We start from the raw sequence: 24,355 nt of genomic DNA, 5'->3' as shown, positions 1-24,355 counted from the left end.
TTTTGTAGATTTTCCACGGTCTAAAGGTGGTAATACATTGGTATTTGGTCAGATACCCTCATGAGTGTCGTCTATCCGCGAACCGCAACGCCTAGTCATTTCCTTACTCATCACCGTCACCCGAGCCCGAGCCTCTTGTGAGGATCGCCGCGCTTCCGGTGCCGGGTGTGCGTCCAGTCTTCTTCTTGGCCGCCTCCTCTTGCTTCTCTTGCTCGATGCTCTTGACGTGGTTCTCAATCTCCTCCACGGGCAGCATCTCAATCGTCTTACCCGGTGCCATCAACGCGATTTCAATGTTCTTGGCTCCGGTCTGGACAACCTCGAGAAGAGACTTGATGGCGAGTCGGATGGTAGCCTCTCTGTCCATATCCTCCTTGTAGTTGCGCTCGAGGAACTCGCGAACGGTCTTGCTGGAACGGCCGATGGCGTTGGCTTTCCTGCAAGGTGTTAGCAGATGCACCGCATCGCATAGTATAGAGTAGTCGCTCGTACCATGCGGAGAAGATGCCAGAGGGCTCGGTCTGGTAAAGGCGGGGGACCTTGCTGCCGCTGTCGAAGCCGACAATCAAGGTGCTGATACCAAAGGGACGGACACCACCACTCTGTGTGTACCGTTGCTGGACACCAGCAACGTACTTGGTCATGTACTCGATGGAGGCGGGGTCTTCGACGGTCAGTCTGTGGGACTGTGCCTCTAACCGCGCCTTGTCGACGAGGATACGAGCATCGGCGTTCAATCCGGCGAATGCCAGGCAGACGTGGGTGTCGAGGAGCTGAATCTTGGAGGGGGTAATTCGGGTATCTTGCAGCTTCATGGCTGATCGCTTTTCGCATCCGAGGACGACGACATCTGTACCCTTGACGCCGACCGCACACGTTCCTATGCCGATGATTAGCTGGTTCCGCCCTTGATTGCGGCGGGCAAGCGGCATTACCTCTCTTGACAGCTTCGCCAGCGTACTCGACCTGGAAAACGTGTCCATCAGGACTGACGGTGTCAGTTGGGGATCATGAATTATTTCCGGGGCAGGGGCAACCGTGACGAACCTGAAGACTGTTTGCAGGTGCATGTTAGCTTGGTACAGTGGAGCTGGGGGGCAACAAGGAGGGGGCCCTTACCGGACAACGCTCTGTCGTATCCTGAAGCCATGGTGACTGACTGATTGAGGGACGGATTATCGGAGATATGTGTGGTGGTATGTGGATTGACGATTTGCTTGGATGTTGTGGGACAATCGCCGTGATTGAAGAGGTGCGGTCGGTTGAGGGTGGATGGAGTAGTGAGGTAAGGTAAGGTCAAGAGAGGCAGGCTGCAGGTCTGACGAAGCTTTGGCGCCTGCTGGCGTGGGAAAGGCTGAAAAGCTCCAGGAGCTCCTGCAGGGCCGGGGAAAGTCCGGGTAATGGTCACTCGAGCTTAGAGGTCTGTGCGCTTATCCGTATCACACCCGCCAGATGGAAGCTCAGGCAAGCAGCCACGTACAGGTTGTATGTCAACGAGCACCTTCTGAATTACAAGTCCCCGTGCGTAACATTTTACTCGTTCATGAACTACAAACCAGATGGGTTGCAATGTTCTTTTGACATCTCTAGATTTCGTTGAAGATTGGCTTCTACAACACACCTCTTAGTTTTCCATCACAATATTAACAATACATGGCAGGATATGGGGTGGCAGTCCACCAATACCCTCTACATCAGGTCGAACGTCAAATGTCCAGCGCTCTCGACTTTGATACTCTCAGAAATGCAATGCGCCTGCGCCAATTCATACCTTCCACCATGTTTTGATCGGACCCGTTACTCCCCTTTTCAATTGTCAGGCAGACGGAGCGAGTAGCCAGCTGGCTCAGAACCTGGCAATGTCGGTCCATGATCTGCTCTGCAGAACGTTGGCAATATCGTGACCTTTGGAGGTCAAACGCAGCCTGAAGTTATCGCACCACATAATCTCGAGCTCGCCGTCCCTTGACGACGCATTGATCTCGCGATAGAACTCCATGGCCACGGCTAGTGGTGCAACCAACATGTCCGGCTGAACTGTCGTCGACAGCGCAAAGTCGAGTGCCCTGCAGATTCTTGACGCAAACTCCCGCCTCTGTTGGTACCTCCCCAGGTTGATCTGCAGATTCGGAGGCAGATCCGGGTACATGTTGGGAAAGTCCTCGATGACAGGCTGGAAAATGGTGTGGTGCAGGCACTCGATGCAGCGGTGGAGGAGCAGCAGTGTCATCCAGTGGTACAGGAACATGACGGACGACACACCGTCCTTGAAGGCAAAGTTGTCTGCAAAGGGTAGCTGCTGCGCATCTGGATCATCCGGCTCTTCTATCCAGTACGCATACGGGTGCTCGGCAGTAGGCGCGCGGGCGAACGACTCCCACTCCTCCAGCCTCCGTTCGATTTCCAAGCAGCTCTCCAACAGTTCCTGTGCCTTTAATCGACGCTGCAAGGTTGCAGCAAAGGGTACCGTTCGGTCGACGCGAGAGAAGATGCCAGGCAACCCGGCGATGATGTCAAAGAGCCTGTCGAGAAACGTCTTAGGGTGCTGTTCCCACGGTGTAGTGCACCATTCGAACGAAGAAAGAAACGTCATCTTTCGGTGTAAGAGAGCGAGTATGATCTTGGCACCAAGTCAGCTTTTTAGTTCATCCGCAGGGCCAACGACGCGTATCTTACAGCATTACACCTATATACCCTGACGAAATAGTGGTGGGCTGGGAATTGACGAAATTGTTCCGGTCCAAGCTTCTTGACGACGTCCATATGCTCTTGGGGGACACTCCAGGGTGTCATGCCGTTGGTCACCAAAAAGGATGGATTTTGCTACAAGGATAGTCAGCACACGCTCTTCCGCGACGACCAACTGGCATCTGACCTCGAATAAAAATACGCAAAGACCTTCGGGGGCTCCGTTGTCATTCCCTGATGGCAGCAGACTGACCATGTTCTGCGCATTTAGGTCCATGTTGCCGCCGTTATCCCATGTCTCCATATCAACTGGTGAGTATGGCGGTAGGGCCATCCGGAACTTTACTTGGCTTTGCCCTTCGGGTCCCCTCATGATGTTCTGGAACCTGGTGTGCAATGCCGCGATCTGTATCGAGTATACGACACCGTTGTCGGACACGGAAACCAAGTCATCCCATGCCGGCATCAACGGTTCTGTCGGTACCAAGCGAGGAACCTCGTCCACGGTTTGGCTTCTCCTAGAACCTCTGGAAGAAGACGACTGGACTTGGCGGGGCGGGTGTGATGAGCAGCGGCCTGCGTCGTCTATGGTTGCGGTGATGAAGACCATTTCTCGTTCGTAGCCAGCACATTCGCGGCCGCTCTCGATACACTTGCGGCAGTGTGGCCGTTCGTTATCGCACTAACCGTTGACATGTCAGCCCGCGGGGGGCGTTTTTTTTTGCTGTCGAAACGCCTTTAGAGTGCTTACCTTGACTCTTCGAGCCCTGCATGTCTCGCATCCCTTGTACTTGCCGCGGACTCCAACCATGTTGACAACTCGGACGTTTTGGTGAGAGACAGGTTATTGCAAAGACAGAATGACCATAACCGATAATACTCTCTCGTCAAGACGAACAGGGAAGAAGACGTACTGGACGGTCGATATATATCACAATGAGGAGCCGCAAGGGGGAAGCAGGCATCAAACGGCCCCCAAGACTGAGAGGAGGGCGCGGATCAGTGAGCTTCTTACGTTGGCCGTCACCGGAGAGGCTGTGGGACCCAAGGTAGACCATACACTTGGCTTCAAACAAGCCCCCCTCGCGGGAGCCAGTTGATGGTGTGATGCAGCCTTACTACCGAAGGTGGACCGCGACAACGTATGAGACGGGACCAAGGGCGCGGGAATCACACATGGTCTGGTTCGCCCCGGGACGAATAAGACGACTGCGGCTGCGGTATGCAGTCAGGCGGCCCCGAGACGATCAACGAATGCGATGCCCGTTCTTGTCGTGGTCTCAGGCATGGTGCGGGTAGATTGCGCCGGGTGAGTTGCAGCCGAGATGCGATACCAGTAACATCTGGTAAATGAGTAGGTTGGGTGGAAGCAAAGGTGATGAGGCCATCTTTGCTCGTTTCCCCTTACACGAGGAGTGGAATCTAACCGATATCTAGGACATTTCTTTTTACAAAACCCAAACCTTGGAAGACAAGGCCACGAACGCAAATCAGTGGGCGAGACAGGCTGGAAGAGGAAAGTGAGCGTGATTTAGCACCGATTGTGTGCATTCGTATGTGTGAGATGCTCCGAGATGCCTCGGCCATTCAGAAGGGATCGTTGCACCCTGTCAATGCCACCCGCAGCAGGGAAGTAAGTACATACACGCAGAGACAGGCAGAATGACGGAGAGAGAGAGACTATCGATCGATGCTAATAAAAAGTGTAAACAAGATTGATGTCAACCGTCTCTGATCCCTCCGTCTCAGTCCAGTCCGATGAGACTACCTATGGGTAGATGAGAACATTGTCCCCCGCGCGCGGATGAGTGCACGTTCCAGGCAAGGCCCCGTAGGGCTGCATGCCGTAGCAGACCGAACAGACAGGGGTTCGGCTCGGAGGTGCGACTTGCTCGAAAGAGAGCCCCACCCTCGGCTGGCGGAGCAGTCTGCAGGACGGGATGCTCTGGACGGCGTGATTGGCTGACACCGAGGCTGACGTCGGTGCGGCCGTTCCCCAAGTGCCGCGTCAAAGTAAAGCAGCAAATGAGAGCGCAGCAAAGCGAACAGCAGCCTTCGGTAGGGGGTGAGATTGTCGGTGCCCAGGGGCCGCCAGCACCTGTCACCACTCACCGTCAGCCAAACGGCGCACGGAAAGCCCGGTCGGTCCAGGGGGCCGCCGAGAGACATACACCAGGTTGAAAGGTAGTCGACAGGGGTACATATTACACTACTGTCTGCGGATTACATTACGGATATACAGTTGGGAGTTTACCAAGCAATTGAGGACTCACGCGAACCACCACCCCCAGAGACCCCAGAGACCCCAGAGACCCCAGAGACCCAGAGACGGAACCCTCTGATGATCACCACCGCGACCACCGGACCGGGAGTCGGTGACGACGCCATACCATTGGAGGGTTGCAGTTCAACACCTACCTCTCCAGGATCGGTGGGCTGGGACGTACCTCAGCCAATCGATTCGTTTTCTTGGTGATTTCACGAACCTGGTACCGCATATCACCCCATTCGTTTCGTTTTCTTTTCTACCTTTTCTTGGTGGATTTTCCCAGCCTAATGGTTATTACTGGGCGCTGCACGTCTGGCAGTCTAGCAGTCTAAGAACCTGGAACCCACCCCATGATGGATGACTTGGAGCTGTGAGATCGAGTCACCGGTATCCAAGGCTGCGGGGGCTGACTTGGAAAAACCGGACCGGAGCTCGGAACCTGCAAGAATCCCAACCTATAAAGTGACGAAAACTGCTGGCGGGGGCCTTGCGGCTGAAAGGCCTAGGGTCTGTGAGGTTGGGCTGTTCTTACAACTGACAGGTCCTGATCTATACTTACACCACGTCTGCTTCCTGCTGCTGCTGCTGCTGCTGCTGCTGCTGGCTCCTCATCGCTCAAAAACATCCGATCTGAGATGGGAAGTGAGGTATTAGATCCTCTTGGCAAGATATTGAGAGGGATCGGAGTAGAGGGAGGCCTACCACGAGACACTGTACACACCGACCCCTTCCTCCCCCTCTCCGAGAGAATTGGCATTGGCTCACATCGGTTACCGTTGGTGTGAACTCCCGGTTTTCTTTTTTGGTATTATGAAGTACATTGATGTGATGATATCCTAACTAGTTTAAACAACCCTAAAAAGCATGATCCTGTCTCCTGTCTTCTCCGCACCGCCCGCCAGGTGAGACATACCAGGACGGATCTCAAGATATGTCCGGATTAGGAGGTATGTCTTTCCCTACTACACAACGAAATCTGGCTAGGGGGCGTTTTACAACTTGTCGTCACTTTTTTTTTTTTTACGACAAGACAGAAAAAGTTTTTTTTCTTTGGTTATTACAAAGCAAGAAAAACTCGGTTGCTCGTATGGATGAGACGGAGGGTGGAAGAGCAAAGACGAGGGGAAAACGAGGTGTGGTGGGTGTAGATGAGTGGGATGATGTGGGCAGTGTGATTGCCTAGGTCAGTCACACACACTCTCACACACCGAAAAAAAGGTGACCATAGCCTAAGTGTGCCTTTTCCAACCCACTCGCACGCAACAAACCCGATCTTACGCGGGGGAACGGCGGACTTAGGTCCGGCTATCCTAGGCTATGTTCAAGATTTCACTGCCGCTGTTGGCCCCCTCGCTGTCTCTTTCCCTCCGTCCAGAGATGGATGTGGATGGGGGGGGGGGGGATATCGTAAATCTTGGCGCTTCCTTTAGATGTACTTGTATGGGTTCATGATGCCGTTCTAATTGGTTCAATGTCAGCATTCCTTCCAGGCGCCAGGCAGACGGGAGAAACCCGGTGATATGGGGGATTATGATGTGTGTATAGTGTGTGATGGAGGAACCCGTTCCCCGGGGTGCCGGTCACGGTGTGGTGTGGGGGGAGGTTGCATGGGGGACGTAAGAGAGAAACGTGACGCAACGTTGTGGTCGGTGTGAGAAGAGAGAGAGAAACCAGACAGGGGTGGAAGTAAGAGTGAGATTTTTGATGACCAGATGGGAAGAGGAAAGCAAGCGGGGGAAGAGAGAGAAGAAGAATACGACGAAGAAGGCAGCCGTAAGGCAACAGGCAGGACAGAACGCAAAGGTAAAACTTACCGGGTCATAGAGGTTCTTAATCTGCTTCATGAGGCCGACCATGGTCTCGTTACGGCTGTAACCGATGAAGTTCTTCTTGGCCACGCCCAGGCCGTGCTCGGCGCTGATGCTGCCGTTGCGCGCCTGGATCCACTCGTACACGAACGGCTCGAGGACCTTTTCGATGCGCTTGTCGTACCGCCTCACGGCGACGTTGAGGTGCAGGTTCGAGTCGCCCATGTGGCCGTACCCGACGACCCCGATGGCCGGGAACTCGTCCGTGTCGCCCACGAGCCCGGCCTCCTCCATCTTGGCCTTTGTGTCCTCGACGAGCAGGTAGAGGTCTTTCAGGGGGATCGACACGTCGTACTTGTAGGTGCCGCCCCAGTGGCCCAGGCACTCTGGGATCCCCTCGCGCCAGCCCCAGAGCGCCTTGAGCTGCGTCTCGTCCTGCGCGAGCACGCCGTCCGAGACGATGTCGTTGGACATTACGTGCTCGAGGAAGCCCTCGAGCTTCTCGTAGTCGTGGTCGCCGTTGGAGCCGGACGTCTCGACGAGGCAGTAGAACGGGTGGGTGTCGCCCTCGAGGGGTCGCTTGTTCCCGCGCACGGCGTGGACGAGGTCCTGGCTGCGGCCGTCCATGAGCTCAAAGGCAGAGAGGATCTCGCCGAGCTGTCCCTTTGCGGCCTTGAAGGCCTGCTGGGCCTTTTCGTACGACTCGAGGCCGAAGAAGGCGACGTTGACGGCTTTCGAGCGCTGCGGGCAGATGATGGAGACCTTGGTGATGATGCCGATGGTGCCCTCGCCGCCGATGAAGAGCTGCTTGAGGTCGTAGCCCGTGTTGTTCTTGCGCAGGGTGCACAGGTCGTCGACGACGGTGCCGTCGGGCAGCACGGCCTCGAGGCCGAGGACGTTGCCGTGCAGGCTGCCGTAGCGGAGCAGGCGTAGCCCGCCGGCGTTGGTGGCGACGTTGCCGCCGACGTGGCAGGAGCCCTTGGCTCCCAAGTCGAGGGGGAAGATGTAGCCCTTCTCGGCGAGGTAGCTGTCCGCGGTCTCGAGGATGACGCCGGCGTCGACGACGAGGGTGCCGCTGACGTCGTCAAAGGAGCGGATCTTGTTCATGCGGCTCATGTTGATGACGATCTCGTCAAAGACGGGGACCGAACCGCCGACGAGACCCGTGTTGCCGCCCTGGGGCACGACGGCGAGCTTCTGCTCGTTGCAGTAGGCCAGGATCTTGCTCACCTCCTCCGTGGAGGCGGGCTTGACGACAAGGCGCGACTCGCCGCGGTACTTGCGCAGCCAGTCCTCGTTGAAGGCGGCCAGGTCGTCAGCGGCCTCGGTGGACACGCCGTCGACGACGCCAGAGGGGCCGAGGAGGTCCTTGAAGTAGGCGACGTGGGCGTCCGTCACCGCGGCGAAGCGGGTGTCCCGCTTGATGTCCGGGTAGGCGGCTGATGTGAGCTTGATTTCCTTCAGACCGCCGCCGTCCGTCAGTCTCGCGGCCGTCGTCGTGATGCAACGGGTGGTGGCGACGGCGGCGCCGGCCGGAGCCGTGGATTGCCGCAAAACGCGCCGCCCACCGGCGGGCAGGAGGGATTGCCTCCGTGCCGCTGTCCGGAGCAGCGGCTGGATTCTTGATCTGGAGGCCATTGTGTGACTGTGTGTGGGGAAGGGGAATTTGGACGCAAGGAAAGGAGAGGAGGACAAGAGACCAGCCGGGATGGGACGTGAGACTTTTGGTCTTTCTTGTTATTTTTTTTTTCGTCAGAAATTCCGGCGACCTGATGATTTCCAGGTTAGAAAAAATGCGAGCAGTGACAATTGGATGATAAAACCCCGATTTCGGCTTTCAAATCAACTTAAACCCCTGTGGAATTCCTCTACAAGGCAGTGGCTTTGGCGGAATTAGCAACCCAAGTGCGTGACAAGTGCTGCTGAGCCGCCTGTAGCTGCAGCACCTTCCCGTCTCTCCACGGGGAAGCAGGCCCGATAATGTCATTCGGCGAAATTGAAATTTTCACCGTCGGCAAAGTTTGTAGGTTTGACCGAGAGTGCTGCTCACCACTTTATCCTCGCAACTTGCTTACCTTATTTCCCTCGCTCGCGTTGCTTGCAATCGATTCTTGTTATGAGAGCGTCGGCACCAGACGAGTAGGAACTGAATATATCTGAAGATTTGCATGAGAATTACGTCTTTTTGACGACAAATTTTTGAGATCAAATGTCCTCTCATCTCATCTCACTGACGGCACGTGCTTAGTCATCAACGCGACTGACCCATTCCTTGGATACGTGGATACTTACTCCATGTCATCTCCATGACGCCGACATCATTGAAGATGTCTGTAAACAGATTGACATTGATTCCGACGGCTGATCGACACTACTGCTCATATACCACAAAACCTAGTCAATTGATCAAGATCGTGTTGTTGCAATACACAAACTGAGCTGCCATCTGGCAACGTCTCCATAGCAACTGTCGAGACACAGTAGCACCAAGGAACAAGGACAATCCTCGCAAGATGACGCTCGCCAGCATTTGCTCTTGCACGTCGAGTTCCGAGAGTACGGACTGTATGTCTCATCCTCACAGAATGACGGCGTATTGCGAAGCCATCTTTCTTCTCCTCAGCCTTTGTCTGGAATACTAGACAATCTGAAGGCCAAGTATCACAGAGAACACATCGTAGTTCCTTGGAAACCCGCGCAACGAATTGCTTTGCGCTACATGTCCTATGGCACATGCCCTCTGGTCTTAGCTCCCAGCAATTTACAAATTCCTCCCAAGCTTGGGACAAAACCTGGCCTCATCATTCTTCATCTCGAGCTGTTGTCTCGGCTAGGGCCGGGAAGGTGTCGCAATATGAGCCATGGCCGGGACGCACACACGCCAAAAGGGACCACTTGATCACATTTAGTAACTCTCCTGTCTTGCATCTGGTCTGCGAGGGGCTCAAGTCCACGAGGCATTGGGCAGGCAGGCAGGGCGGCTAAACTTCAGTCGAAATTCAGTCCCTTTTGGTACCAGGTAGCGTGGTGATGAAACTGAGAGACTTCAAGAGATCTGGGCTTGCACCGTCCTGGCTCATCTCCGTCCAATGTTCTTGACGCGATCCTCGTTAGAGTTACCGGGCTCTCATTCATGCACTCCTCTCAACGCCCATCCACTCACGAGTGGCCGTGAGCCTGTGACGGCCTTGGCTCGGGGTAGGTATGGTTTGACGGGTGATGTACACTATAGCGAGTGACACGCGCGGCGGGGGTTGGGCAAACTTGTCAGAGGAATTCAGTTTGCAACGGTCTTCCGTCCCTCCCATTCGGGAGTGGCTGAGGGGCAAGAACGTTCCAAAGAACCCAAAGAAGGGCAGACAGACGGACGACCAGAACAGGGCCATGGGGCCTCGGGCATGGTTAGTTGAGGATCCAGGCGAATAGCATAAGATATGACCACAGAGCCTCCCCTTTTCTCTTGCAAACTGACTTATCCGCGACGATGGAGGGAACAGGACATTGCTCGCATGCCCTATTTGGGTATTCACGGCCACAATGGCATCCTTGGGGATCCCTGCCGATCAGCTCCAAGCATGATTGCATGCATGAGTGGCTTCGACCGTGAGTGGGACGAGGGTTGGGTGTGCGGGGACCCCTCTGCGGCCGGGGGCGATGACTTTCGAGGCCAAATGGTCCCCACGGTAGTGCTTGGGGTGCTTGCGAGCCCTGGAGGACAGGACGAGACTCGACCGGCGACTCGTCGAAGGGTTCATTTAGTTAGCGGCGGGATCAACGAAAGGGGAGCGATCCTGATCGTGGGAAGTGGAGAGGGGACGGCGGGAGACAGGCTCTTGTTTCAGAGGCGATGGCGCGCCTAGGGGAGACCTCGCATCTCTCCTGAATGCCCTGGGGGTGTGTGAGTGTGAGTGTGAGTGGCCGCGCGACGTCTTTCGTCTGTACTTGTCTTGGGCCCTTTTTTGTTCAAACAAGGAACCTTGCTTGAGTTGAGGCGAGGGTTAAGAAAGAGGTGGTCTTTGTCTGATGGCGTATATATGTGTGTGTGTGCGCGTGTGTGGGTGGACGGGATGGTATTAAACAACGAAGGGCTCCCCCTATTTGGCCAAAGTAGGTATGCATTGATTGTCCCTTCTCTTTTTGAACTGTCTAGTTTGAAGCATCGTCAGTTGTTTTGTTTCTTCGATTACATGAGTCCATGAGTCCATGACCAGATCTGTTGTACCTGACTTGGACTCGCAAACCCAAAAGAGCAGCTCGATTTAAATTAACGACGATCTCGAATACCATTCTCGGCAGTTCAGTGGTTATCGATAAGCCAAAGTCGCTATCGAATCCCGGCGCCTGCAGCGGACGAGCGCTGCCAATCGACTTAGCGAGCCACTAGAATTGTCCGAAATGACGTCCACCGTCGACCGTCCTCAGGGGGCGCGCCCACTGTCGGGCGCCAATCTGCCCGGCAACGTAGGGTGCAACGAGGAATTCCCCGACTTTTGTTTACACCACGACCACCACTCGGCCGGCAGCCAGGCGTCCACATCTTCACCCGCATCCACGACCCCTACCACCCCGACCACCGCCGAGCGCCCGTTGTCGTCTGCCTTCTCGACAACGTCCGAAAACACATCGTCCCCCGCCTCCTCTACCGCCTCACGCGTCCGTACAGACAGCGGAGCCAGCACCAACACAAATTGCTCCCCCAGCCCGAGAAGCAGACGAGACAAGACCGAGCTACAGGCCGCCCGCCTCCAGAGATCGGGGAGCAGCAACCTCGCACTCGCACGCAAGAGCAGCGTAGCCAAGAAGAACCGATTCCGTTCCGCCACAGGCTCCTCGCCCGCATCCGCCCTCGCCGCCGTTGAGCCGCCGCATGATCAAGGCCTGACGAGGATGGCTTTTGCGGAACAGCAGAAATGGATCACGGTCCAGCAAAAGACCTTTACAAAATGGTACGACGGACCCCTTTAAGTCTTTGCGGGAGGGAGAGCGGGACATCGACAACCACTCACCCTCCCCCACCCCCAACCTGGTGGCAGTTTATCTGCTGGGTGCTACAACGATCATGAACTGACTTTTGCGTTTCTTTTTACTTTAGGATGAACACCAAATTGGAGGCTCGATCGCTCGAAGTAAAAGATCTCGTGGCTGATTTGAGTGACGGTGTAAGTTGGACCCCTATTTTTCCACTGGTTTGCGGGGTTCGCTTGGCTTACAGAATTCTTCGCCCAACAACAGGTCCTCCTCATCCACTTGCTAGAATGTCTATCCAACGATACCCTCGGACGCTATGCGTCCAAGCCGAAACTTCGCGTACAACGATTCGAAAATGCAAACACGGCGCTCGACTTCATCAAGGGCCGCGGCATCCAAATGACCAACATTGGTGCCGAGGATGTCGTCGACGGAAACAGAAAGATCATTCTCGGCCTGATATGGACGCTCATTCTGCGCTTCACCATTAGCGACATCAACGAAGAGGGCATGACGGCCAAGGAGGGACTGCTGCTGTGGTGTCAAAGAAAGACGGCCTGCTACGACGAAGTGGACGTCCGCGACTTCAGCGGCAGCTGGAACGACGGACTCGCCTTTTGCGCCCTGTTGGATATCCACAGACCAGATCTGATCGACTACGACGCACTAGACAAGTCGGACCGCCGCGGCAACATGCAGATGGCCTTCGACATTGCGCACAAGGAGATTGGCATTCCCAAGTTGTTGGATGTTGAGGATGTGTGCGACGTTGCAAAGCCTGATGAGAGGTCGCTGATGACGTACATCGCCTACTGGTTCCACGCCTTTTCTCAAATGGAAAAGGTGGAAAACGCAGGACGTCGTGTAGAAAAGTTTGTGAATAACATGGCCGGCGCCTGGGATATGCAAAGCGCGTACGAAAGGCGGATGAGGGAGCTTCTGAGGCAGATCAAGGAGCAGATTGAAAAGTGGCAGCAGGCCAAGTTTGAGGGCACATACGCCGACGCAAAGGCCCAGGCGAACGAGTTTGCGGCGTACAAGCGAGGGAAGAAGAGAGACTGGGTTGCTGAAAAGAGCGAGCTTGCCACTCTGCTAGGCAACATCAAGACGAAGCTGGGCACATACCGATTGCGGCCGTATGACCCTCCACCAGAGTTGTCCCTCGAGACGATGGAGAAGGACTGGGCCGGCTTGTCACAAACGGAGATGAAGAGGGCGCAGTTGATCAACGAGACCATCAGAGAGTGAGTGTCCCCTGTATGCGATCTTGCGTATTCTAGTACTAACCCTTTGGCAGCATCAAAAACGCATTACGCAAGTCGTTCGCCGACAAGGCCAACGACTTCGCCATGGCGTTGAACACCATGCAGCTGGCAATCTCAGGCCTGGACGGCGACGTCGAGGACCAGCTCCACCACGTCCGCAAGCTCAGCGACAACCTGCCGCCACTGGACAAGTACCTCGGTACCATCGCCGCCGTGGACGCCAAGTGCCAAGAGGCCAACATTGAGGAGAACGACTTCACAATCTACACCTACGACGAGCTCGTCTACGAGCACAGCCTCGTCAAGTCGTCGGTGCAGAAGAAGCTCGCCTTCCTCGACAACCAAATGGTCGCCCGCAACATGACCAACCTCACGCCCATCCAGCTCGAGGAGTTCGAGTCCGTCTTCCGCCACTTTGACCGCGACGACACCAACTCGCTCCAGGAGCTCGAGTTCAGCGCCGCCCTCGCCTCCTTGGGCCTCGTCTTCTCCGAGGACGAGATGCACGACTACTTCATGGACACGTCACACGGCCGCGACCACGTCACGTTTGAGCAGTTTATCCGCTTCATGGTCGACGTCACCGAGGACCAGAATACCGCCGAGCAGGTCTTCCAGTCCTTCCGCGAGGTCGCCGACGGGAAGCCCTACGTCACCGAGATGGACCTCCGCCACTCCCTCGTGCCCGACGAGGTCATTGACAAGCTCATTGAGATTATCCCGCCGCACAACGGGCCCGATACCTCTGAGGATAGGGGCATGCCGCAGTACGATTACATTGCGTTCATGGACAAGCTCATCAGCGACGAGAAGGGGGGCGCCGGGGCGGGCGTGCCCAGCGGCGTCTTGCAGGAGCGCACGAACCGTACTAGTATGTTGCCGCCCAAGGAGTCCAAGATGAATGGGAACCATTGAGGGATACGAGAAGGCAGTACATATGAAAAAGAAGTAAAATTCAAATAAAACTCAAAAACAAGAACAAAAAGGTGGGTAAAGGACAAAATTTGCAGGAAAGCAAAATAGTAAAACATGAAAAAACCAACACCAACACACGAGAAACCACCTCCGCAGGCCATGGTCGGGTTCGATAGGGGACGGGTTGAAGGGTTCAACGGCAGAACGGGGTGGGCAGGCTTCTTCTCTTCTCTCTCGCAAAAACACAACCCACACCAGGCAAATTTCCTTTTATTCCTCTTTTAAATATAACGGCACCCCATCAAGCAAGCAGGCAGGCAGGCAAAGCAAGGCATAGCAGAGAAAAATAAAACCAAATCTTCAAAGACGATAAAATACATCATGGACGTTTCCGTCCCATATCCGTCTATGTATGATTATATGATACACCGCGACCACTGTGAAGTCCATCTTATCTTGACATGCTGACTTGGTATATATCGTGCGTGTTCGCCGACGATCTCCGTTTCGTCAAGAGCCGGCCATGACTTTCGCGCTTGATTTCCTTTCGCGGGGTCGGGGTCGAGAAGCGTTGTCGCGCTTGGCAGGGCAGGTTGCTTGATTCGGGACTCTGATCCGAGCAGCACCATGCGTTTCGTTGTACTTTGTTGGATGCCTTCGTAAGTTGACATTCCGGTTACCTTTCCGCTCTACTTTGAAACTATTCATGGGCGGATAGGAGAGAAATAAGGTCGGATAGACATGTGGGTTTGTTGCTGCCGCTCAGAAAAGTATGTTACACGTTGTTTTTAACGCAATTTAGCATTGTGACGGGATACGCTCGCCTCATCCGCTCGCCGTCTTCACTTTGACAAAGGCACTGGTCCATTTTCACTCTGTCGTCTGGCCGTTTCGACGGTCTGCCAGCGCCAGCCAGTGCTCTTATACTTCCAGCCTACTTCAATCGCAATGGTCAATTATGCCTATTCAGTTTACTTCGAGAGGGTATCGTCAAATGCGGCCATACAAATCGCTCATTTCGCTGGTATTGCGGCGGAGGAAGGAGTTAGCTAGACTGAGTTGGGATCACGAAAGTCGTGGCTGGCAGAAACACACAGTCAATTTAGTCCGACCCCATTAGTAGTCAAAATAATCGGTGCCTTGCAGAAACTTCCCGCAGACGGTCCCACGTGGAATATCTCTTTTCCATTGTGTAGTGTGTGTGTATATTTGTACCTCTTTGTATTTGTATTCGGCCTGCTCTCGAACACGACCCTCCAAGTCCCAGTTGCCTCCTCCCCCCCTGCTTGATAGGACGTCGAGCTCTAGCACAACCGTACTCACATGGCTTGCCAGACTTTTGTTTGCAGAAGACAGTAATATAAAAAATCAAAACGCCATTGTCCAGTATGCTTATCCATATCCCACAGGAATCCTACAAATGAGTGCAGCAAGCTTTGTCTAGGCCGTATCTTATCTCTTCACGTTTCTTCTAACCACCTCTCTCGTTTCCTCACTTGGACCCCTCAAAGGCCCCCATGTCCTTGAGTGTAGTAGCCAGCCGTCGGTAGTCGCGCAGCAATTCGAGAACCTCACCAATCTTCAGGTCGCCGGGGTTCTGCATCTCCATGAAGCGCTTGTTCGGCGGGCTGATCTTTGGTATCTGCTTGGGCGGCAATGCAGCTGCAATGTCAGGGAAAGCCTGCGAAAGTCAGTACATGGTGTTAATATTGGAGATTAGAGTACGTACGCTTGCAAGGTCGCCGCCGTCAGCTACCTTGGTAGCCGGGCCATCCTTGGTCATATCCTTGGGTACTTCCTTCGCCGCAATGGGCGTGGATGCGGTCCGGCTCAGACCTCTGATCATGCTCATACCGGAGAACCTGGAGAACGAATTGCCAAAGTTCCTCACTGAGTCTAGAGGGTTGGTTGCGTTTCCAGGAGATGGCGTCGGCAGATCTTTCTCCCCTTCTTTGGCAAAGAGCACCTTCCTCGAGCTGTTGACGCTTCGCGAGCTATCTGCGCTGTGGTCTCGACTGACTTTGCGTCCACCGATGAGGTTTAGAACCTTATCCTCGCGGACCGGGGGCCGGCGAGTAGATTCGGCCTCCTCTGTGCCATGAACCGAGCTGGCACCACTGACGGACCCTTCCTCCTCGGGAGGCGGGGTGCTCATCAGCTTTCGAGCATCATCGAGCGTCTTAGGCACGACGAGCCCCTGGCCTGATTCGGTGGGAGTGCCCTGTGTCTCGCGCAACTTGCCGACCAAGAACTTGTAGCTATCACCCAAACTAGTCGAGATCGTCTTTATATGCTGATCGGCCGTGTTGAGCACGGCGTCACTTGCGGCACCAATGGCCTGAGCAGGCGTGTTGACGAGCTCGCTCAGTCTTCTATTCCGAGCTTGAACCGCAGCACGCAGCCCGGCCGATGCGGAAGGCGACGCAGGCGGTCTCGTTGGCGTGGCATTGCCAGAGTCGGTCTCCACCGAAGGATCCGCCGTTACCGTCAGTCCAGGCGGGAACGCCGGAGGGAATGTCTCAGCCCGCGGAGTGCCCGGCTGGCTGATACCTCTGGCAGGACCTTGGGGCAACTCATCGGCCCTTAGTGTAGACAGATCGACCGTCTCCAAAAAGCTGATGGCTGCTTCTAAATTCGTCAAGCAGTATGCGGCCTCGCCCGTCAATTTCGGCTCCCATCTAAAGTGCTGAATAAAGTGCAGGTCGCTAATAACGTTGAGATGTTCAGGAGGAAGCGTGATGAGGGTGAAGATGAGCATAGGCATAATCTCATCTGCGGATGCAGACGGGTGGAATTGCGCCAGAGTCTCGACAATATCCTTGTGTGCCGCTTTCAAGTGGTGTACCTTACCGAGCGGGTATCGCTTCTCATTCATGAGAATCAAGTCTCTTCTAGCCTGCTCAAGCGATTTCTTGATCTCTTCAACCTTTTCCGCAGCGGCTTCGGGTGTCTGAGATGCATCGTCGCCAAGATCGATTCCCAGGTCGGCCGGTCCAATGCCGACCAGCGCGAGTGCTGCGGTCTTTGATCGCAGCTTTGAATCCTGCGCTTCGTCCTGGGTGCTCTTGTGGCGGTAGATCTTGTCGTAGATACCTTCGCACAGCCTGCGCTCCACTGCCTCCTCGATGATGCCACGCTTGGCTTCGATTGCTTTCCGCGCCTTCTTCTTGTTGGCGAGTTCTTCGGCAGTAATCATCTGCTGCTCCGGCTCTGGTTTGGGGAGATTTTTGGGTTTATCCTTGCTTCCGAGGGAAGCCGCCTTGGCTCGAAGCCTGCTAGCTGTGGAGACCTTGGATGACGCGGACGGCGCAGGCGATGCATCCCGATTATGCCGTGTGATCAGACTAGAGATATGTGTGTTGACGTGTGTGGATGCGGTTTCGTAGAAACTCTGGAATAATGCAGAAACATTGTCGATGGTCAAAGGCGCGGGGTGACTTTTCGAGCTGAGAGTCTCGACGAAACTATCCGCGGTCAGTAAATGACGTGAAGCCGAAAGAGGATGGTGCGCCATACCTGTCAGTCAGACTAACTAGTTCAATTGGAAGCTCACCCAGGTCCACAGAGCCTCTGCCGTCGAACCCATCGTCGTTATCTGTTGACGGCCTTCCAGCAGTCTCGAAAGCATCAGGGCCCTCGGGCTCGTCTGCTGGCTTCTGCTGGACCTTGCTGGCTACGGTCGTCGTCGTTGTTGTTGTCGTCGTCGTCAACGGGTCGGCCGCAGTCCCATTCTGGAATGTTTGAGCTCGTTTCGGGACTCGGAGAGGATCGCTGTCTTCGCTCTGGCGAGTGAAGGAAGGCGCCCGTATCGTATTTGGACGAGCTGCTGGGGATTTGGAGGGGCCGGTTGACGCCATAGTTTCGACGATGCTGGAAGCCATTTCCTTGGTCAGTTTGACTTCGTGGAGATGAAAAAGAAGGGATTTTCAGGCGCCGACTTGGGGCTGACAAGTAAACGTACCTGGTCTGATGTTGTCAAGGCGGCATTAAGTAGTGGAAGCGATCTTGAAACCCGATATCAGAGGAAAGAGATCCCTGGTTGTAGCACGCGGGACAGATTTATGCCATAAATGGAGTAGGAGAACAGGGATGATGGCTCGTAAGATGGCCCAAGATGGCAGCTATGTTTCTATTCGCATCTCTAACAAAATGATGTCAGTGCCGTAGATGGGTGCACGGGGTGCCTTGTGCCAGCGCAAAGCAAAGAAGAGGGCGAGGACGGGGCGAGAGAGCAATGAGGTTTTGAGGATTGTTGGTCTTTGAGCAGCTTGAGAATAGGCCATTCCCGTGAAAGGAAGGTAACGCAGGTAACCAACCGAGCATGCCAGCTATGGTCGGTAAGGAAGACAAGTTGACAAGGTAGCTCCCGCCATGCCCCCGCTCAAGTTTTATTGGAAGCCCACAGGTGTCATCTGCAGACGGATCCGACCTTCAGTGCATGCATGTGCTGGGGGGCACGAGGAGGACTGACAGCGGATGTCTTAGCCTAAGGGCCTGATAGCAACTGTAGCTACCTTAATGTAGGTAGGCACGAATGCTCTGTACTCTGTACTTTGGGGCTTGGTCTTGATTCCTGGATTCCAATCAGTGATGGGCCCATTCTGGTACCTTGCACAACGTACCTTGTTCCGAAGCATAAATGGTGCCTCGGAATGTCATCAATGTTGGGCGTATTATCCATGGCAGCAACCCGGACGGGTTGCGACGGGATCGTTGAGTAGCCGAAGGTCCGCTGAAGATGCCCCTCGATGGTCCCCCAAAGTAGCGTGGAACGGTGGATGCCAGGCACCAGGCAGCTTCGGATACAGAAGGCATGCGCGCTATCTGAGGGGACATTGGTCACATGCTGGTGCGGGTATCCCTGGTTGCGCCTTATCGGGGGACATGAGACTATAGGTACCCGCCCAGGGTAGCTGTTAAGCCGGCTGCAGTCTTGACGACATAAAGTCTTAACGCAGATCCGGAGGCGGAGACCTTTTGGCGCAGGGAGTGGGCTATCGGGCCTGATCTGTGCACTCTCCGCGAGTCGGAGGCAACGTAAACAGCGCCAGCGTCGTCCACCTGATGCTGTCATAACTTGGGGCACGTTGTCTGCGCATCTCAACGTCGGCATCATTGATCCTCTTGTACTCATCTACCTCCACGCGTCGCCTTCCGCAAGACCCAACCTCTCGTTGCTTTCACTCCCTACTCTTCGTCAACCATTATTCCTGGATGCGGCTTCTTTTTCTTGTGTCTTGAGACAACCATGAGACTCAAATTAGGGCGAGGGGGCCAGTGTAGCTCTGCTGGCAGGGTTACGGCACAGCTTCTCTTATCGTTCCTCGCGGTATCACCGACTCTAGCTTCCGTTGGGGAAGTGCCAAACAACGACGACGCCGTCCTTCAACCAGGACCTTTACTTCCACCCAGCACCGCACAACCCAACACGGGCGAACACATATTTACATTACGACACATTTTCCACCATGGAACATATCGGCATCCTCAGCTGCACCGACGCAAGGATGTCCGCCACTCCGACGGCGCCGATAACCAGGTCTGGCTGGCGGAGGAGGACGGATACAAGAGGGAAAGGGTGATGCCTCTGAAGGCCCAGAGCACGCCTCTCAAGATCGAGCGCATGGTTGATCGTCGGCCGTCTGTCGTTGATCCCATGGTCACCGAAGCTCGTCAGCGCGGCTATGTCAACATCATGTCGCCATCCGATTGGACTACCGACGAGGTCCCCGGACCCAACGTCACGGACAAGGCCACGGTTATCAGCCTTGCCATCATGGCTGCAAACGCTTACATTGAAGAGGAGGGCAAGGCGGACTGGGAAGAGGTCGGCAGCGGCTACAATAGGAGCGCTGATTTCGGATGGGAGGGTGACGGACTCCGGGGGCACATCTGGGCGGACGAGACGAACTCGACTATTGTTATTGGCCTCAAGGGAACTTCTACGGCCATCTTTGACGGAGAGGGAACCACCACCAACGACAAGGTCAATGACAACCTCTTCTTCAGCTGCTGTTGTGCTCAGCAGGGGCAGTGGACCTGGCATCAAGTGTGCGACTGCGCCACATCCACCTACTCATGCAACAACACCTGCGTAGTGCAAGCGCTCAAAGACGAGCACCGATACTACACGGCGGCCAAGGAACTGTACTCGAACGTTACCGAGCTGTTCCCCGACTCCAACATCTGGCTGTCGGGCCATTCTCTCGGGGGCGCAGTCAGCTCCCTCCTGGGCCTGACCTACGGTATTCCCGTCGTGACCTTTGAGGCCGTGCCAGAGGCGCTCGCCGCCAGCAGACTGGGACTGCCTGTTCCTCCAGGATACGATCAGATGCTTCACCAGGCTCGCACAGATACCGGCGCCTTCCATTTTGGTCACACGGCAGACCCCATCTACATTGGGACCTGTAATGGTGCTACTGCGACGTGCTCCTTTGCTGGGTATGCCATGGAATCGGCCTGCCATTCTGGACTTGAGTGCGTTTATGACGTTGTGGCCGACAAGGGATGGAGAGTCGGCATCGGAACCCACAAGATCCGATCTGTTATCCACGATGTCATTATGAAGTATGACACGGTCCCAGAGTGCAAGGCTACGCCCGAATGCCGCGACTGTGCCAACTGGAAAATGTATGAGAGCAACGGGACCGAATCGACCACGACGTCCAAGTCCTCGACAACATCGAAGACGCGTACTCGGACAGCCACCTGCCAGACGCCGGGCTGGTGGGGTTGCTTGGATGAGACCACGACGACGCCGGTTACCACTACTACTTCCACGTCGACCACGTCCACTTGTAAGACCCCTGGCTGGTTTGGATGTAAGGACGAGACGACCACGACTACGACCACTTCGTCTTCAACTACGACTACAACAACGACGACTACTTGCAAGACACCTGGATGGTTTGGCTGCAAGGACAAGACTACATCGACCACGAGCACGACTTTGTTCCCCGGCGCAACCCCGTCTCACACCATCACTGCCGCGCCCACGGCCACCCCGACATCAGCGCCCACCAAAGCACCCCCTTCAGATCCTCGCTGCAATAAGAGGTACTGGTTCGGATGGTGTAAAGAATGGACCCAGGCGGGCGAGAGCTGGAGTGAGGAGATGTGATTTGCATAGGTCCAGATTTACCTGTACTTTTGGGTTGAAAGGGATGCGGGAGCATTACATGAATTAACAGGCGGCGTTTGGTCATGGGAACGGAGTACACATAGTAGCGCGCAATGCCAGCCACAGATTAGCAATTACAAGTCATAGGAAACTATGCAAACAAGCTCGGAATATAGAACATCATATCAGGGTCTCATCTGCAATGATAAGTTGACATATATGGTGTTGGCAGGTTTACCTTACCTACCTTAGGCAGCCGTGGCCGGTCGCCTCAAGAAATCGGGTAACGGCGCACGGAGGTAACGCCCCCTAAGCCCCACTGAGGGACTTGGGGCCGTTGGTTGCTGCCCGCTGCCCGCTAACTCCCGATTCGCTTGTAATTGGTACCTTGCCGGAAGGTGGTTCTAGGAAAGTCGAATTGTCAGACGTCACAAGTGCCGCGACGTCCGCTACATCTACAATTTTTTTTTTTTTACCCTTCTGGACGCGTCTCACGCAGACACTACTTTACCACCCTCAACGTCAAAATTCTCCCCACGCAACCCATTTCACTCGAACAGGCCGCCGGCTGTACACGCCGCACCTCTCACAGCGCGGCAGACATGGGCTAAGGGCCCAAATCCACACCTTTCAATTCGACCGACGCGATGGCTACAACGGCAAACGACACCAAACCTTCATCGCGCGATGAGTCTTCGGACTCGAGCGGCAGCGACAGCGAAAATGAGACCCCGACAGTCGCCACTCCGACCACAGTAGAATGGTTGGCGACCGGTCGAGAAAAGCGGTCTACCGCCGGTAACCGCATGAAGTCGATGCTCGCCAACGAAGAACCCGATTCAGACCTCGAACTGCTTTTTGCCGAAGACGACAACGACGAAGGCTTCAGCGATGTCGACGATGCTGGTTCCGACGTGCAGATGGACTCGTCATCCGACGACGAGGATGACCAGCAGCAGGGAGACGACCTTGAGGGCGAAAAGGAGCTCGAGAAGCAAGCCAGGGAGAAGAAGCTAGCGTCGCGGAAACGCAAGGCCCAGGAAGCTATCCCGGCCAAGTTCAGAAAAAAGGTCCGCATCGAACAGACGGCCGCACCCGCGCCGCGGCCGAAAAAGAAGTCGGAACGGACGAGCTGGCTGCCCTCGGCGGCTGACATGCCTATCCGCGCCTCGCTCCGCCAGACGACGATGCTCAGCAAGGAGCAGCTGCACCAACAGATGAAGGAACGCGAGGCGAAGCGGTTGAAACAGGTGGCCATCATGGAAAAGAAGGCAAAGAAGCTCGAGGCGTCCAAGAAACCGCCCATGACACAGGCGGAACGGTTGGCTGAGGCGGCCCTCGTGGAGAAGCGCAACGCAAAGTCGTTAAATAGATGGGAGGTGGCCGAAAAAGCGCGAGAAGAAGAACGGCTTGCGAAGCTCGCCGCTCTCAACAACCGAACACTTAAGGGCCCTGTGGTGACGTACTGGAGCGGCATTGGTGAGTGGGAGCATCATCTGAAGCACGTTGGCAGGGTCGCCGAGGAAGAGAAGCCCGTTCGGAAGAAGAGGGAGAAGAAGGAAAAGGTGGATAAGACGAAGGGCAAGGAGAAGGACCAGAAAGATGGCAGGGAGGAGGGCTCAGCGTCGAATGCTTCTGAGCCGACGCTGCCTGCACCGACGACAGAGACGACAGCAGAGGCACAGTCGAACGCAAAGCCTGACGCTCCGCCAGCTCCCCCGACGTCAATGGATGTCGACCAACCTCAGCAGAACGATGCTTCAAAGGCACCGTCGCCATCGACACCCGTTCCGCCCGTCCCAACAGACCCTGCACCGATAGTGAAGACGGAAGAGCGCCCCCGTGTGATGGCTCCCCCACCCATTCCTCCACCGCCATCGTCGTCACTCGCCATGCCCAAGCCTGAAGACAAATCCAGGATCATGGCACCACCATCAATACCACCACCGCCGACCTTTGGCTCCATGTCCATGGCTCCACCCCCTATTCCGCCACCTCCAAAGACATCGGTATTGGCAGCTCCAGTGCTCGCGCCGCCTGTTCTTGCCCCTCCCTTGGGTGGCATCCACCTTGCTCAACACACGACGCAGCCAAAGTCCAATGTTCTGGCGCCTCCGAATGTATGCCAGCACAAGTCTCCTCTATCCATGCCGGCTCCTCCCCCTCCACCATCAGCAAGACCGCCGCCGCCGCCACCTTCACTAGCACCACTCCAGCCGTCACAACCAATCGCTCCGCCGAAGCCTCCATCACAACCGACGGTCGATCCCTCTCGTCCCGCACGGCCTGCGACTACGCCTGCGCCGGCAGAAGCACCGGCGCCTGAGGAGCCTCCCCCGAGCGAGGTTGCTCGCAACGCCTTTATTCTTCGCAACTTTGACGAAGAGCGTGTGCGTGACAAGACTGTACAGACCCAGATTCTCTTTGGACGGCGAATGGACCGCCTTGCAAAGCCAGCGCCCCGGCCAGTATGTGTCATTACCGCCCACCCCGCTCGCTACCGCGACCCCGAGACGGGTTTACCTTATTTCAACGCCTACGCGTACCGCGAAATTCAACGACTCCGCCGCGGCGAGTACAAGTGGAGCAGCCTGCTCGGCGCATGGGTCGGCAGCTGCACATATGCCGCTCGCGGGGTGCCGGAGCGGTTCCTCAAGGGAGGTCCGCCAAGACAGCCAAAGAAGAAGGAGGTGGAAAAGGAGGAGGCTAAGGTTCCAGAGACAGAAGCAGAGAAAGGCAACGGCGCCGTCGGGGAAGGCACCGAGAAGCAGGAACCCAATGATGCCAAGACGACACTACCTGCTCAGGAGGGGGTGGTGGATCAGCCGACAGCCAAGACGGATGCCGCGACGGTGCCCTCACCGTTACCGTCGGCGGGGCAGGCACAGACGCAGCCGCAGACCCAGCAGCCGCCGCCGCCGCCAGCCCAGCCGCAAGCGCCGCAACCAGCAGGCCAAGTTCAACCCACCCAGGACAAGGAAGTGAACTTGGCCGTCACCGAGTCTGCAACACAACCCGCTGCCGCTTCGGTTGCGACCGTTGTCTGAGTAAGGACAAACTCTATGAGAGGCCCGCCTGAGTAGTTGAGCAGAACAGAAAAAACTTTACGGGAACGAAAAAGCCACGGCTATTTGAGGATTTTCATCGGACGGTTTGTTCCTGCGCCCTGAACAAATATAGGCTCCGACCGATCAGATCGGAGAGAGTGGGCCGAAACAAGGCACACACCAACATACACACATACCTACACACGGGGAGTTCAGAGGGAGGGTAGGAGGAAAGTCAAAACATGGGGCCAGGGCTCGACTTTCGAGGCCCACAA

The 24,355-nt window shown here is 55.6% G+C and overlaps 7 protein-coding genes across 7 annotated transcripts; 3 read left to right on the top strand and 4 right to left on the bottom strand.

The window, feature by feature from the left end:
- Nucleotides 1-103: 103 nt before the first annotated feature.
- CTAM01_05774 (proteasome A-type and B-type) lies at nt 104-1,150 on the bottom strand (the record flags this gene model as incomplete). The annotated part of the gene is made up of 5 exons (XM_060521804.1): nt 104-437; nt 493-880; nt 936-988; nt 1,048-1,054; nt 1,120-1,150. 5 exons carry the CDS (start codon nt 1,148-1,150, stop codon nt 104-106), a joined length of 813 nt encoding a protein of 270 aa, XP_060383473.1.
- A 696-nt stretch (nt 1,151-1,846) lies between these two features.
- Nucleotides 1,847-3,499, bottom strand: CTAM01_05773 (uncharacterized protein; the record flags this gene model as incomplete). Its single annotated transcript, XM_060521803.1, has 4 exons — nt 1,847-2,620; nt 2,677-2,823; nt 2,891-3,370; nt 3,440-3,499. 4 exons carry the CDS (start codon nt 3,497-3,499, stop codon nt 1,847-1,849), a joined length of 1,461 nt encoding a protein of 486 aa, XP_060383472.1.
- A 2,884-nt stretch (nt 3,500-6,383) lies between these two features.
- On the bottom strand, nt 6,384-8,403 carry CTAM01_05772 (FAD linked oxidase; the record flags this gene model as incomplete). The annotated part of the gene is made up of 2 exons (XM_060521802.1): nt 6,384-6,416; nt 6,772-8,403. 2 exons carry the CDS (start codon nt 8,401-8,403, stop codon nt 6,384-6,386), a joined length of 1,665 nt encoding a protein of 554 aa, XP_060383471.1.
- A 2,757-nt stretch (nt 8,404-11,160) lies between these two features.
- CTAM01_05771 (uncharacterized protein) lies at nt 11,161-13,913 on the top strand (the record flags this gene model as incomplete). The annotated part of the gene is made up of 4 exons (XM_060521801.1): nt 11,161-11,711; nt 11,858-11,924; nt 11,998-12,977; nt 13,031-13,913. The coding sequence occupies 4 exons, from the start codon at nt 11,161-11,163 to the stop codon at nt 13,911-13,913; spliced, it is 2,481 nt and encodes an 826-aa protein (XP_060383470.1).
- A 1,492-nt stretch (nt 13,914-15,405) lies between these two features.
- Nucleotides 15,406-17,794, bottom strand: CTAM01_05770 (uncharacterized protein; the record flags this gene model as incomplete). Its single annotated transcript, XM_060521800.1, has 3 exons — nt 15,406-15,594; nt 15,643-17,377; nt 17,430-17,794. The coding sequence occupies 3 exons, from the start codon at nt 17,792-17,794 to the stop codon at nt 15,406-15,408; spliced, it is 2,289 nt and encodes a 762-aa protein (XP_060383469.1).
- A 1,367-nt stretch (nt 17,795-19,161) lies between these two features.
- On the top strand, nt 19,162-21,033 carry CTAM01_05769 (uncharacterized protein; the record flags this gene model as incomplete). The annotated part of the gene is made up of 1 exon (XM_060521799.1): nt 19,162-21,033. One exon carries the CDS (start codon nt 19,162-19,164, stop codon nt 21,031-21,033), a length of 1,872 nt encoding a protein of 623 aa, XP_060383468.1.
- A 647-nt stretch (nt 21,034-21,680) lies between these two features.
- On the top strand, nt 21,681-24,080 carry CTAM01_05768 (YL1 nuclear protein; the record flags this gene model as incomplete). The annotated part of the gene is made up of 1 exon (XM_060521798.1): nt 21,681-24,080. The coding sequence occupies one exon, from the start codon at nt 21,681-21,683 to the stop codon at nt 24,078-24,080; it is 2,400 nt and encodes a 799-aa protein (XP_060383467.1).
- Between the last annotated feature and the right edge of the window lie 275 nt (nt 24,081-24,355).

This window comes from Colletotrichum tamarilloi, assembly GCF_030869305.1.
Source record: "Colletotrichum tamarilloi strain Tom-12 chromosome Unknown Scaffold_15.1, whole genome shotgun sequence".
Lineage (NCBI taxonomy): Eukaryota > Fungi > Ascomycota > Sordariomycetes > Glomerellales > Glomerellaceae > Colletotrichum > Colletotrichum tamarilloi.
The sequence above is the reverse complement of the archived record's forward strand: the minus strand, read 5'-3'. Positions and strand labels throughout refer to the sequence as shown.